Raw genomic sequence first — 14,225 nt, forward strand, 5'->3', positions numbered from 1 at the left:
GCATTTACATTTTTCTGAAAGTGCAACCGACAGACTGTCAACCTTTTGTTGGATTTGGCACAAAATTTGATAGGTATCTAGAGTATAGATGTTAATTCAATGTATTGAACTTTATCTATCTAGCTCTCTTCGTTTCGTAGTTATCCAGTTAAATTATATTCGAACAGCTGGAAGGACAGATTTCCTCGAAACGGTTTTCCACAAAATTTGATAGAAATCTACAAATTTGCCATAGCGAACGTATGCCAAATTTCACCCGTCTAGATGAAAGCATTTTTGAATTATATTTGTCATAGCAGACGGAGTTTGGAACTCAGGGAGATTTAAAATGTAGAGATTCATCAAAAGTTCGAGTTTTTAACGATCGAGTTCGAATTTTTTGACGATTACTATACTTTCTCAATACTACGTATACGAGAAAGTAAGAATTAAGAAATAATTATCGATACGAAGCAATTTATAATCTTTTTAATTGTCATTTTTGAAATAAATTATAGATAACCTTGAGACAATTGTTTACATCCGTTTTCTCAGATGTAGTAAAAATAATAGTTGATTTTACCCACTTGAATTATTTTTATTAATCGATTTGCCCAATTAATATTTTTAACTCCCGAAGTGTTCCTATTAACCGACAGTTACAATATAACTTAAATAATGTATAAATTCAAGTAGATTTTTTAATTCTCAATTTAACATATCTATTAGAACGGACATTGGGATTTAGTCTTCGAAAATGATGCCTAATTTTAAATATATGAATGACAAAAGTACTACTATAAGAGTACAAATAGTTTAAATTTTTTTTAAATATGTACTCTTGTTTTACATTGGTTTGGAAAAATATAATTATAGTTTACGGTACGAAAATTGAAATAAAAATGAAATTATTGTCATTAAAATTTGTTTCAGAAAAAAACCAATTATTTTGGCAGTAAAAAACATTTTACATTTTAGCACATTGCTTTTGCTTATTAGAAGCATTCCTTATTTTTGCATCTTAAAATTTTTTTTACATCCATTGATTTTGAACAATGAGTTTGTCGCCGTTTATTCTCTGGTGTACTTTCCATACTCGCATCTGACATTTTTCATTTTCAAAAACCTGATTGAGCAGTTTCTGCATAATTTTCGCTTAGAATTATAAATTTTTGAATTTTTTAGAAACTCACCCACAATTCTAATTTCAAAATTTAGAAATGACTTAAAATTGCCAGCATTATTTTTTTAAATCTTTTTTGATGAAGATCCATACATTTACTAAACTTAGGGCAAAAAAAAAAAAAAAAAAAATTACTCATGGAATTCTACGGAAAGTAAGGATTTTGTCGCCCATTATTTCTTCCTTTCTTGAGTAAACCTTTGTTGCTGTGACATAGAATGAAACTTCATAAGTTCTTCAATAGTTTTGACTATGTACTTCCAACAGGTTGTTGATGTCATTACTACATATCTCCAGCCCTATAATCTTGGCTAGGGACGCAATCTCATCGATTAAAGTTTCGCAGGCATTTGTACAAATCTTTCAAAATGTTTTTTCGACAGAGCTATCCGATCAACATTTCTTCCATGTAGATATAACAGTTCTCTTCAAACAAGCGTTAAACTTAGACTGATCTTGGGATAAATTTGCATGTGATGTCATATTATCTCCTCGTCACTCGTTCTGCGAAACATCGCTCGTTAAGCAATCACTTCTTTATATTTTGTTTTGCTTGTTTCGCAAATCACTCATTATACGAGGTTTGATTGCACTACATAATGCACCTACGATCTGAATGATATTACTTAAGTTTCTTCGTTTCTAAACGCCAGCGAAAAGATGAGTATTTAGATGTGCATTACATTGTGTTAAACATATATGGAATAATACGTTTAACACAACGGTATTGAATTAGTTCACTATCACATGTGTAATGTTCAATCGCAAGTGAAATGTTATTATTCGGATGCTTGACAAAAACTGCAAGCATCCACACATCTAAGTAAAAGAATGTATCATAAGAGAAAATAGGAATCATCTCAAATAAGATAAATCCATGCCCGTCTAAAATCCAAAATATCATTTCATTTTTTGTTTGTTTATTTTATTTTGTATGTCTCCCTTAATGTTTTAAAACGTTGGAAATTAAAAAAAAAAAGATTAATAAATGCAAAAACATCTATAACATTTAAATTTCACAAGAAACTATTATTTTCTTATATGTGATACGAAAGATAGTTAAATTCCTGAAAAATATAATCATGTCTTTATATTCAAATAAATTCCTTGAAAGTACAATTTCCAAGGTACAAGTATCCTTTTAAAGGCTTCGCTAATTACATGACTTAGGCCTAGATTGGTTTTTAAAAACATTATCAATAATGAAATAAATAGATATGGTTAAGAAAGATTATTTTTTAAATCAATGAAAATTAAATATGAAATTATAAAGAAATTACAATTTTTAGTCAATCTATCTCTATAAATAAAATTGAAAATCTATTTGTATGTTTGAATTTTATACAATTCCACATTCCTTGGTGTATTCGAACGAACCTTGATACGCATGGTCCTTAGCATGGATATACTGTACTATTACAAAGTTTCTACACTTTATAAAGGGGTTTTAGAATGGGAGTTGAAAGATGTTACTTTTTCCTTCTATGACTTCTAAATAAATCATAGCAAAAAAATTATTTTTACTGTATCTTAAAATAAAATAATAATAATAATTTTTAGTGATATAATTTTACTTCTATAAGGATATTTCTCTAATTTTAATTAATTTTTTAAAAAATTAATTTGGACATATTTTATAACAACATTTCTTTTCTGTACTAAGACTATTCTGTTTAATTACATTTATTTTACATTACATGCGTCATTTTTATTTGTTTTCTTTAAATAGCTTCTTTAGTTGAATTTGAGTTTATTTGTAGTAGCTTTTCATAGATGTTTTAAGATGTCTTTTAAAATTGTTGCCATTTTTTTGACTGCGTGATTCAATTTTGGTTCATATTTGCATAATTTTAAAATTTTAATGCCCTTGATTAGCATAATATAACTTTTTTTCCTGTTTTGATTGTGTTTATTAAATAGAATTCTATTTAAAAATGAATAAATTTAAAGTATTTTCTAAATATTTATTTGTTTATATGCATGTTAGCATTCCCAGCGCTTACAATGCAACTTACTCCATGAAAATATTTAGTTGCAGGTTATCTAAATTTTGTAATCGCTGGAATTAAGGGATATAACTTCAATTTTATTTCTCACTTCACAACTTAAAAACAAAAAAGAGCACGTAATAACATTTGCAATCGACCGGCCATTACTCCGATTCTACTAAATAAATTTGGACTAGAATATAGCATTTATTGATATTCCTTCAATCAAGAAACGGCTATTGGCTATATTCTCTTTGAATTGTTTAGAATATTCAACTGATAGAAAAAAAACTTATGGTACTACAAGCATAATCTTAATAGCGTCTGTCAAAACTTTTCTCCAAAAAAATCAAATTTTAATAAACGTTATCTGAAAATTCTTCTTCGGTGATTGAAGACTTGTGACATATTACATTCATTTTGATTTTTTTGGCAAGAGGATAGCTTTTGCTGAAAATCCTAATCAATACATTAAAAAAAAACTATAAACCGTTTGTCTAAGCCAAAGTGTCTTGCCTGCTATTGATATTGTTAATTTTAAAGTTAAAATTTAATCTCATAAGAGCGTTACTAAGATCTAAAAAAAAAATCATGCTTCTTCCATGGCGAATTATATGCAGCCAAATTCTAGAATGGGTTACAAAGAAACTTTTACATATATACGCCAACCGCTACACAAAATATTTTTAACCGGATTCTTTAGAGTAGTAATTAAATAAATTAAAACCTCTTTGAATATAAAAAACTTTAAATTAGAAGCATATGTGTTTTTCATTCTTTCTAATATACGTACCCAACAATTAAGACGGAAGCGAAGCTGAGAGTACAGCAGTAACGATAATATATAAAATTAAGATTTCGTTTATTTGTTCGAACCTTGTGCAATTCCATACCCCTTGACAGATTCGAACGAAATTTAATATTTCCTTAACAGTTAGAAGGATTAATGCACAATTGAAGTCTACGACCCTTTATAGGAGATGAAATAAAGGTTGAAAAATGTTACGTTTTTCGACCAAAACTTTTAAACAAAGCATCGTACAAAAAATATTTTTACAACATCTTAAAATTAAAAGAATTAGTTCTATAGAGAGATGAATTTCGTTGCCGTGTTATTTTTCTCTCAATTTTAATCAGTTTTCCAAAGTTAATTTAAATATAATTTTTATCAATCATGTTTTTCTTCCTTTTTCTTTTTGTTAAAATATTAAACTTATTTCACTGTTAAATCATATACAGGGTGTCCCAAAAAAATGTATACACATTTTAGCAGCTGATAACTAAGTTATTTCTTCTTTCTTTACAAACTGAACCCATTGAACCGAGTGATGGCAGACAAACTTGAATTTGAAGAAAGGAAATTTATTCTAAAATGCTACTGAAAGTATGAAAATGCAGTAGAAGTGCCAAGACAATTTAAGAAGGAGTTTAACAAAGAACCACCTACACGAGTTACCATCACTCGAATTAGAGATAAGTTTGAAGCTGATGGAACTGTTCAGGACGTCCATAAACCTGCAACAGTTGTTCAATTGAGGGCAACCATTGAACATGAATGTACGAATATCCCAAGGGAATTGTTCCATCATGTGTGCTATTCCATCGCTTCGCGTTGTCAGCAGTGTCTGGAGCAGAACGGACATCAGTTTGAGAACATACGATAACAAGACAATAGAATGATATTTGTAGAATCTTTTACATGTTGAAAATTATTCGAATTATAATAACCCCCAAATTTACAATTATTTCAAGTGTGTATACATTTTTTTGGGACACCCTGTATATTATAAGTGGGTACTAATGTTGAAGTAATGTTTTTTTCTTCAAATATGTTTACTTTTAGTTTTAATACGCAACCAAAAATTTTAACATGCGCGTGCATTAAAATTTAGAATTAAATACTGCCTTTTAAAGTTATTGCAATTATTTAACTGCTTGGCTTAGCACTTTTAAAGTTTCAATGTTTCCAGGTGACATATCATATCATATGCCATTTTCCCCCGTTTATTTATTTATTTATTTTAGTTTGAGTTCATTGAATACGCATCTGAAATGAGCATTAATCTCAAAAAACTTTCAAATTAAAACTAAAAAAAAAAAAAAAATCATTAAATAAGATTTCATTATCCTTGATAAATTTGCCAGTTTTTATTACATTATTATGTATTTTATTACACTAGCTTCAAAGTCATGCTTTTTAAAACAAACATACGACTGTTAAAAAACATTTCCTTTTGTTTCCCCGTTTTCTTACAACAGAATATTTGGCTTTTTTTTTTTTTTTTTAACTTTATAATATCTAGCATTCGAGCCTTTTTTAATCCTCTACAATTAACCATCATAGCTGTATTATAAGGCTCAAAATCTAGAATTGGATTTTTAATAATTAATTACATATTATAAAAAAATTGACTAACGCGATTCTAAAGTAGAACGGATATGAACTTGAATAAAAAAACCTGCATTGAGTCAAAACTATTTCCGCAAAAAATATTTAAAATTTCTGCTAAATATATATTTATTTACATACGCGTTGGTATTCTTCGGCGCGCACACTGCATTTTACCCCCTGAAAAATTATTTATTTGCACATTATCTGTATTTTTAATTGCTGAAATTCTCTTTTTAATGGCAATTTATATTAAGATGACTACATATGTTATTGCATCAAGTATTAAATCATAGATATGTTATTCTACATTGAACAGATTTTAGATTCGCCTTATTTGCATTGCTAGTCTTTAAAAATAAAATTGAATCTCTTAAGGAAAATAATACTAACCCAGAAACTTAATGTTTCTCAAATGACAAATTATATATCATTAACTCCAACCAGCCTTTATATATATGCGCCAAACCAGAAACTAAAAATTTTTAATTCCTTTTTGTGCAACATTATTTTCGGAAATTATTGCGTTAAAACGGCAAAATTCAGCTTAATTTTTCACCGATTAAAATTTCAAAACAAATTGCTTTGGAGTGCACATTTCCATTCTTTAATGTATATAGGCGTCAAATTCAAATTCGCTAGCTGTAGGTTAAACGGTTTGGACTATAACGAGCCGACGTACACACATTCATCTTTATTATTAGTAGAGATAATGATTAGAGAGACAAATGCATAAGAACTGAGATGAATTAAGTTAATTAACGTAAATCATATTTTATTCGACAATCTGCCTCTCATGCAGCAGAAGCAATACACAAGTTGGCACGGCATGCATGGTTACACTTAGTCAAGCTTGTGCTATTGGGCTTTTCTATAAATAGAGACCACTCTCTGGAATCATAGTACTATGTAAACACAGAGTTGAGATATTTATAAGCTCACAGAGCAAAATTATGCTTTCAAGTAAATTTAAGCGGGAGGGAGTTTCCTTTCAAAAGAATCTTGTTTTTGAGGAACAAGGGTTAGGGCTATTAATATTCACTTTTCTTTTGATATATAAACAAAATTATCTTCTTCTTCTTATTTTTATTCAATTATTTTTTGATAAATAAACAAATTTATCTTCTTATTGTTATTTTTCCCCCTTAATCATAAAATTGCACCAAATATGCACATATGGTACTATCTGTTTACATTCAGGAATACGACTGCAATTATACGATGTTATTCTAATGATATATAATAATAATCGTATAAAAATGAATAAATATTATTGTTTTTAAATTTTTTTTAAAAAAAATATTAATTGCATTTCGGAGATTCATATAACGATTGCAGTACAATGACTGGACATTCTGACAGTATTTTAGATTTCAAAATGGATAAAGATGTAATTTTACTGGATTCTATATTTCGAACAACCTGAGGTGACACCAATGGTCCTGGCTCCTTTATCGGGGATGCTGTATCCCTCCCTACCCTTGTCAGGGGAAAAAAAAAATCCTGGAAAAGTTTTTCTCGAGAAGACTCTTCCTATTGACAACTCTTTTTTATTTTCACTACTCTTTAAGAAGAAATACTGTGAGATTTATCTTGTACACGGGGATAGCTGAGTTTTGGACAATCTTGAGAATTAAAAACCTTGGTACCACAATCATCAACAATTTTGATGATAAAAGATATCGTTGCTTTTGGTAAATTGTACAGCAGCAAAGCACAAAGTTTGAAAATCGACTTGGAGTATATATGTCCAGTTTTTGCAACGATGCAAGATGAAGCATTAGGTACTTTTAGAAACATGTAAACGAGATAACTTAAAAACGCATTGACTTAGATATATTAAATTTGGTATACTGATATATCAATTTGGAGAATTTGTGACTTTAAATGTAATTTTGTATTAAGATTTTGTCAGTCGTTTGGAAAAAACGCGTCCAAAACATAAATTTGATTTTTGAATATTAATAACAGTATGCCAGGGATTAATAGCCAAATAACTCACCCAGGATAACATGATAGATTCAGTAAAACTGCTAAATTCACGCCAAAGATTCATATTTTGTAACTATTGTACACCAACACTACACGAGGCGTTCTCTTGGGTAATACCTTTATTAGAGAGTATGCGAGACAGTTTTTGGAAGACAGCTCCCGCCGGTTTTTGTAATCTAAAATGTTCCAGTAAATTTCTGGGAAGTAAATTTCTGTATTTCTTATTTATAAATATTTAAATTAGATGCTTTGCCCACATTTGTATGTATCGCATATGTTCTAATATTCTTTTTCACATCAGTGATGAGATTTTAGACGGATCACCCGATCTCAACCGATCGCAATCTCCGACGCCTAATATTTAATTAATTAAACCCTTGTTGCTATTGATTTAACCTTATAATTGTGAATATTAACAATTATTTACTTAATAGAGATGTGTTAAAAAAGAAAATGGTTTTTAACATTTATCATGATATACTCCTTGCATGTAAAAGCTTTGATGTAGGTAATAAGAAAAACGTTAAAAAGTTATTTTAAAAAATGTTACTGAGGTATACAAATGACATATAATCGCAGTTGAATTTAAATAACTTTGATCACAAGACCCTTCTGTGTTTTGGAGCGTGAGTTAAATTTAAATTTTTCAGATAGTTATTCTTTTGGATAACTACATGAAAATTTATTATAGTTATTTCTTTTGAAATGAGTTCATTCAAAATAATACACTCATAGAAGAAGAAAAAAAAATTCCTCAGCATACTTTGTCAATATTTTTAAATCCCGTTTTCGCAACAGGCCGAGGCTCAATAAAGATCAGAAGAAACTTTGAGAGGATCATCATTAGATTCTCCCTTCTCTACCCCCTCCCCCTCCTTTCCCATACAGCCGTTAGTGTCCTGCGGCAGGCAGATCACGACTCCCTTTCAGCAAATTCTAACGCCTCTCATGCAGACGGTCATTTTAAAATTCTCTAATGAGACCTTCCGTCCATTTTGCAGGAAAAGAAAAAAACAACACATAAAGATAAAAATGAATGTTGTAATTCCCCCCCTCCTTACTTTAAAGTTACCTGTTGCTTTGAAGAGTCCGCCACAATTCGCCCCTCTTCATTTCTTACTACAAACCACGCCCTCACCGGAAAGAAACGCCTCTCCTCGGTCAGATTCGCCCAGACATTACTGCAGAAATACTAAGCTCTTCAAATAATCTTACTGATAACATTGAAAACCTGTCATTACTGTAAGGCTTAAACAGTTTAATCACTCAAATCAAAAGTTAAAAAAAATACAAAAATTAAACTAAAATCTTTAACTTACCTCTAACAGACTTTTTTTCGTCAGTAGCCATCTTTGCATAGATAATAACAACTACTTTTAAGAAGTCAGAAACTTTTTTTTGTTATAGATGGCAGCACGGAACTATCCAAAGGGCTAAGGCTTTTGAATGGAAAGTAACATTTTTGTAAATAAAACGCAAATATTCATTAAATGAATACATGGTCTCAAGAGGATATTCAAGTCAATCAAATAATGTTTCCAAAACCAAGCCCAAATTTTATTAATGGTTTATTTCCAATAATTTTCCTACACTCATTAATAACAATAAAATCATTTTCCATGCATTTTTGATATAAGTAATGATATTAACCAGAATCCAAAGAATAAATGAATAAAGACAAAAATTACAAAGCATTGAAACAGTCATTTATTAATATTTTTAAAATCAATAAGTGACAAAGAGGAATGATATTAAATATACTATTATTATTTTCACTATTTTCCCTTCAAATTGCATCATCCAGTATGGGTAAATTTGAATGTCTGCTGAGACAACATATTTTATCTTTTTTTTAACATGAAATGTATACTTTAAATAAAAAACAAGGGGGGGGGAGGATACTTTACGTTATTTTAATCCAAAGAGAGGAATGGAATAGATGATCATAACAGTTTGGACAAATCCAGTCCCTTTAAGATGAGAAATTTTTATTTTGCGCCTACCAAATTAGAGTGATCATATTTCATTTACAGAAAAAGTTATGATAGTTTATTTTTTAATGTAAATTTTAACGCTTTCTTTAAATAAATCTAATTAGTCAATTTAAATAGTTTTTACTCTTAGATATAATAAGAGATACTTTATTATAAGTCGGAAAACTTATTCAAAAAAAAAAAAATGTTTTCCAAACATAAAGTATTCTAAAAGATAGCATTTTTCCCTTTACTGGCATTATTTTTTTTCTTTTTATAAACTTGCTTTTTTTAAGAGGAAAAAATACATCAACAGATCTTAAGATTTTAACTACATTCCATTCTTACATGTTCAACAATATTTAATCAAATTTATAATATAAAAATTTACATCTAAAACAATAAAATCTGAACAAGAAGTTATTATTCTCAAATCTAACTGTATGATAATTTACTGACAAAATTATAATTATCTTCTCATTTTTTCCCCCTCTTCTTTTCTGTTTTCACTTAAGTAATATTTTTTTTGTGAAAAAAATAACTCTTTTTATACGACTGAATTTAACTATCAGAAATCAAAATTCAAAAAGGGTGTATTTGAATATTTTTTTTAAAAAAAGTATAAAAAAATTGCAAACATTCTTTAAGTACTTTAATTTAATCGTTTCATAGTTTTTGCATTATTATTATTATCATTCTAAATTTCCTCATAAAAGAAAACGATTTTTCAAGGAAACGATGCACACAATCAATTTTTAACACTGAATATGTAGTTCATAAAATGATTATCAGTTCGTTATTGCATACAAATAAAGATTTCTTTTACGTATAAACATAAATCCATTAAAATAAATATTCGAATTTAAAGAAAATATCCTTCTAATAGAAAACTTGATATTTTATTACATACATATTTTTTCAGAGAAAATTGGACTTATAAACAAATTTATGAAGAACCCATAAATTGTTTGTTGATAGAGATTTTAAAGTGACTTCTCTTCGTAACTTGAAAACTTGATTAAATTTTGCTTGAAATCAGTTATTACTAGAGAAAGATATGCATTAGAGATGAAGCAGAAATTTTTCGATGGTGGGCACTTTATCTGGTAGGAAAAGGCCGGAAGCAAAATTTCTTTACCTTAGCCAGACAAGCAAAAATAGAAAATTAATAATAAAGATCATAAATGAAATAAACCTCACTGTTATTTGAAGTAAATTTTCACATAACTTTTTTAAATTCCACAACAAAATCGAAGCAAATGAAAATAATAATTACCTCTTTTTCATGTGGGACATGATGCGGTTTTGGTTTGCGGTTTTTGGAATCACAAAATGTACGGGCAGAAAATTGGCGATTTATCGCTTTTGGGGCAAAAATTTTGAGGTTTCACTTTTACGTTCGTAGAAAATCATAAAGAAAGTTGCCACATTTGGCGAATTGATCGCCAACAAAAAGTTACAACTTGGCGCGAATGTCCGCCATGTACCCTATTCTCCTGTCCGGTCAATAAAAGGCACGTGTTGTAAGAAATTATCGCCCGAAGAAGCACAGAGGAGAAAATGGGAATAAACGTGAAACAGCGTGGGGTGGTATCAAAAATCATATATATATATGAAATCAAATCAAATCAAATCAAATGTTATCAAAATCGAATTTGGATTCTTCACTAAAATATTAAAAAAAAAAATTAGTTGTAGTTATCCCTATTAATTTTGGTGAAGTAAACAAATAATTACTTAAATTGTTAATCAAGTAATTAATTTATGTTCAACTCATTACGAAATGCAATATTTCGTCATACCCGCTGAATTAGTTATTGTAGAATGAAGTAACTTCGCCTGAATAAAAACTAATAATTTTCTTAATTAAAAAACTAATTGGGTATAATATCTTGAAATAAATTCCCATATGTACATACATACTTTTATGTAGATTCCTATAGGAAGACTTCCTGTTGCAATGGTTCTCATGATAAGACGTCTGGAAAATTTCTTCAGTTCCTTACAGTTCTTGCGTGAACAGTAATTTTTTTTTTTTTTTTTTTTTGGATTTTGACTGGCTTGGAATATGTTGTTAGAATTGCAAAAATCTCGGACGGCCCATTTAGCTCAAAGGGGGTGGAAATGGTGGGGTTGGAAATTTTCATTTCACCATAACTTTCTTAGTATTGAAGATAGAAAAATAAATTCATTTGGGAAAATTAGCGTCTCACTAAGACGAGCAACTTTTGTATTTAAAGTTTTACGATAACTGCAATATCTTAGAAGTTATGGGCTGAAAAGTGGTTTTCAAGCCCTAATTTTGACTGTTTCTAACATCAAAGGGTTGTTGTTTTTTTAAGTAACAGCTTGTACTTTGCAGTTCTTCAAACAAAAATAGTTATTAGTTCCTCTAAAATCAGAATTAGAATGAACTACCCAAATATATATTTAAAGTTTTCAAAATTTATGTGGATCTCTTTTAACTCTGCAATTGTGTAATTTTTTTAATTATAAATTTGATGCTTGCTAAGATAACTTTTTAATTCGCATCCATTAGCGTGAAAACATAAATTAAAGCATTAAAGTTAAATAATAAAATACAAAAATAGCCTTAATGTTAATTTCAAAACATAAAAGTTGAAGAAATTTTAAATTGTCTCAACTATATTATCAATTATGCTCCTCTCCTCAAAAATGTTGTCAAATTACAAGAGCAATGAATGCATTCATAACTGAAGCAACATTGTATACAATATGTATGACGAGATCTTCGTCGAATTTAAAATAAATTAATTAATTGAATTCATAAAAATTAAATTTTTATTTAAAAACAAGAAATCTGCATAGGATATAACTAACAAAAAATTAAAATTAATTAATCATTTAATCTCAATCCTATTTAAATTATAAACAACATACTGAGAGATCGCGAAGATCTGTTAGCAAGATTTCCTATTCAGAATCAAAGGGTTCCCGCCATCTAAGCGAGTCTTATGCACAATAAATCCACAGAAGCCAAATACCCTCCCGTTGGTGTGGGGCAAAAGCTTGGAGAAATGTGTGCCGGCAAAATGTGATCCTCGTCATCTGATTATGGTTCAAAATTACAAGGTTTGTCTCAAAATAGATTTATATTAACTTAATTCAGCAAAAAATTTATCTACAAATCCACTTTGCTATGCTCTTCTCCTTCACACCGGTAAACGAGTGACTAAGTGGTGCCTGGAATATTCAAATCTCTTTCAGGCTATTCAGGCTTACTGCAAACTTCAGGCTTATTGCATTTTTTTAAATCCAATAATTAGAGCTCCCAAAACAATAACAGGAATTATTGACTTCTTTTCCATTAGACACATAAGTTATTCAAATGGACGGAATTTCCAAAGAAAGAAAAATAGAATTTCAAAACATTTCTTTTTTTAAAAAAATAATTAGTGTTTTATGGCTTTTCTATCTTGGTATGTTACATAAAAGTTAGTTGAAAGAATTTTTAAACATTTTGTTTTAATTAAAGAGTGTTGCGTAAGTATGTCATAAAATGCGTATATTAAAAAGGAACTACTTAAAAATATTCCATTATTTTAATTGATTGGTCCATTTTTAAAAAAGCAGAGACATAACAAATAAATATTGAAAATATACTACATACTCAAAACATGCTCGAAAAATAAAAAATGTGCTAAAAAAAATTGAATGGAACACACACGCATTAAAAAAAAGGTAACTGAATTAGTTTTATATTTATAATTTATTAGATAAGTATACATGTATTTAGGCTCTTCTCTTTTCTGTTTTCAGAAGCATATTAATCAATATTATAAAATTAATAATTGAATAAGAAAATTTTAATAGCACATGCAAATACTTAAAAATTTTAACTACTGGGCTTTTTTAAAAAAAATAAAGTAAAGGTAATAAATAAAGAAAGCAAATATGCAAAAAACATCAAACAAATAAAGAATGCAGATATGTACAGATAAAATTTTTCGTACGTAACATATCTAAAATAAAATTTTTATTATCAAATCTCATAAATAAAATAAATTTCTATCGTCACTTAATTAATCATATAAAGTAAGAGAAACTATTTCTGAACTTACCTTCCATAATGAACAAATGTTGCTAAAAATATTAGTTAAAATGTTAAAAAATATAAAAATTTAAACTGCGACTGAAAAGTCATGAATAAGAAGTATAAGTAAATTTTGCCTTACAAACCAGTAATTTTCACTTTTATTTAGATTAGTTTAAACAAATTCTAAAATTTACTACATAAAAATACATTATTTTGAAATATGCGAATCATTGAAGAAGGAGGGGGGGGGGATTTCCGATAATCAGAAAGATTTTATAATGAATTTATCTGAGAGGGAAAAATCGAAAGAAGCAGGTGAAAAACAGCTGTTTCTAAATTTTTCATGCAGTCAGCACTTTCTTATCAAAAACTCTCATGTATATTCCGTCGCTTTCGGTAACCAACTGATTTGTCATAATTGAGGGTTCCTAAAATTTTTAATTTAATATTTTATGTAGTTTGCTCTTAATGACTTCTTCAAAAAGCATTTTTAAATTTCAAATTTTGATAGACATATTATTTCAGAAGCCGCACATCTTTGTGCTATATATCTTCTCAATTTTCTATCATCTTATCTTTTTTAACTTTATTTTAAAATGCAAGTAATAAAACTTGTACAAATGCAAAAACTTTCTTGGTGAAACTATATAAACTTAAACACATT

At 28.6% G+C, this 14,225-nt stretch overlaps 1 protein-coding gene across 4 annotated transcripts in view; it reads right to left on the minus strand.

The window, feature by feature from the left end:
• The window catches only part of LOC129976425 (1-aminocyclopropane-1-carboxylate synthase-like protein 1), a 49,440-nt gene extending 35,639 nt beyond the window's left edge, over window positions 1-13,801 (minus strand). For 2 of the 4 annotated variants that reach the window (XM_056089990.1, XM_056090015.1), the window contains exons 1-2: window positions 13,587-13,801; window positions 8,851-8,970 (exon numbers count right to left, since the gene is read on the minus strand). In XM_056089990.1, coding sequence (XP_055945965.1) covers window positions 8,851-8,881 — 31 coding nt within the window. In that variant the 5' untranslated portion in view covers window positions 8,882-8,970; window positions 13,587-13,801. Of the gene's footprint in view, window positions 1-8,603; window positions 8,737-8,850; window positions 8,971-13,586 lie in introns of those variants that run through there. The other 2 variants (XM_056089998.1, XM_056090007.1) reach the window with 2 other exon arrangements.
• Between the last annotated feature and the right edge of the window lie 424 nt (window positions 13,802-14,225).

The sequence above is a fragment of the Argiope bruennichi genome, chromosome 1 (genome assembly GCF_947563725.1).
Source record: "Argiope bruennichi chromosome 1, qqArgBrue1.1, whole genome shotgun sequence".
Lineage (NCBI taxonomy): Eukaryota > Metazoa > Arthropoda > Arachnida > Araneae > Araneidae > Argiope > Argiope bruennichi.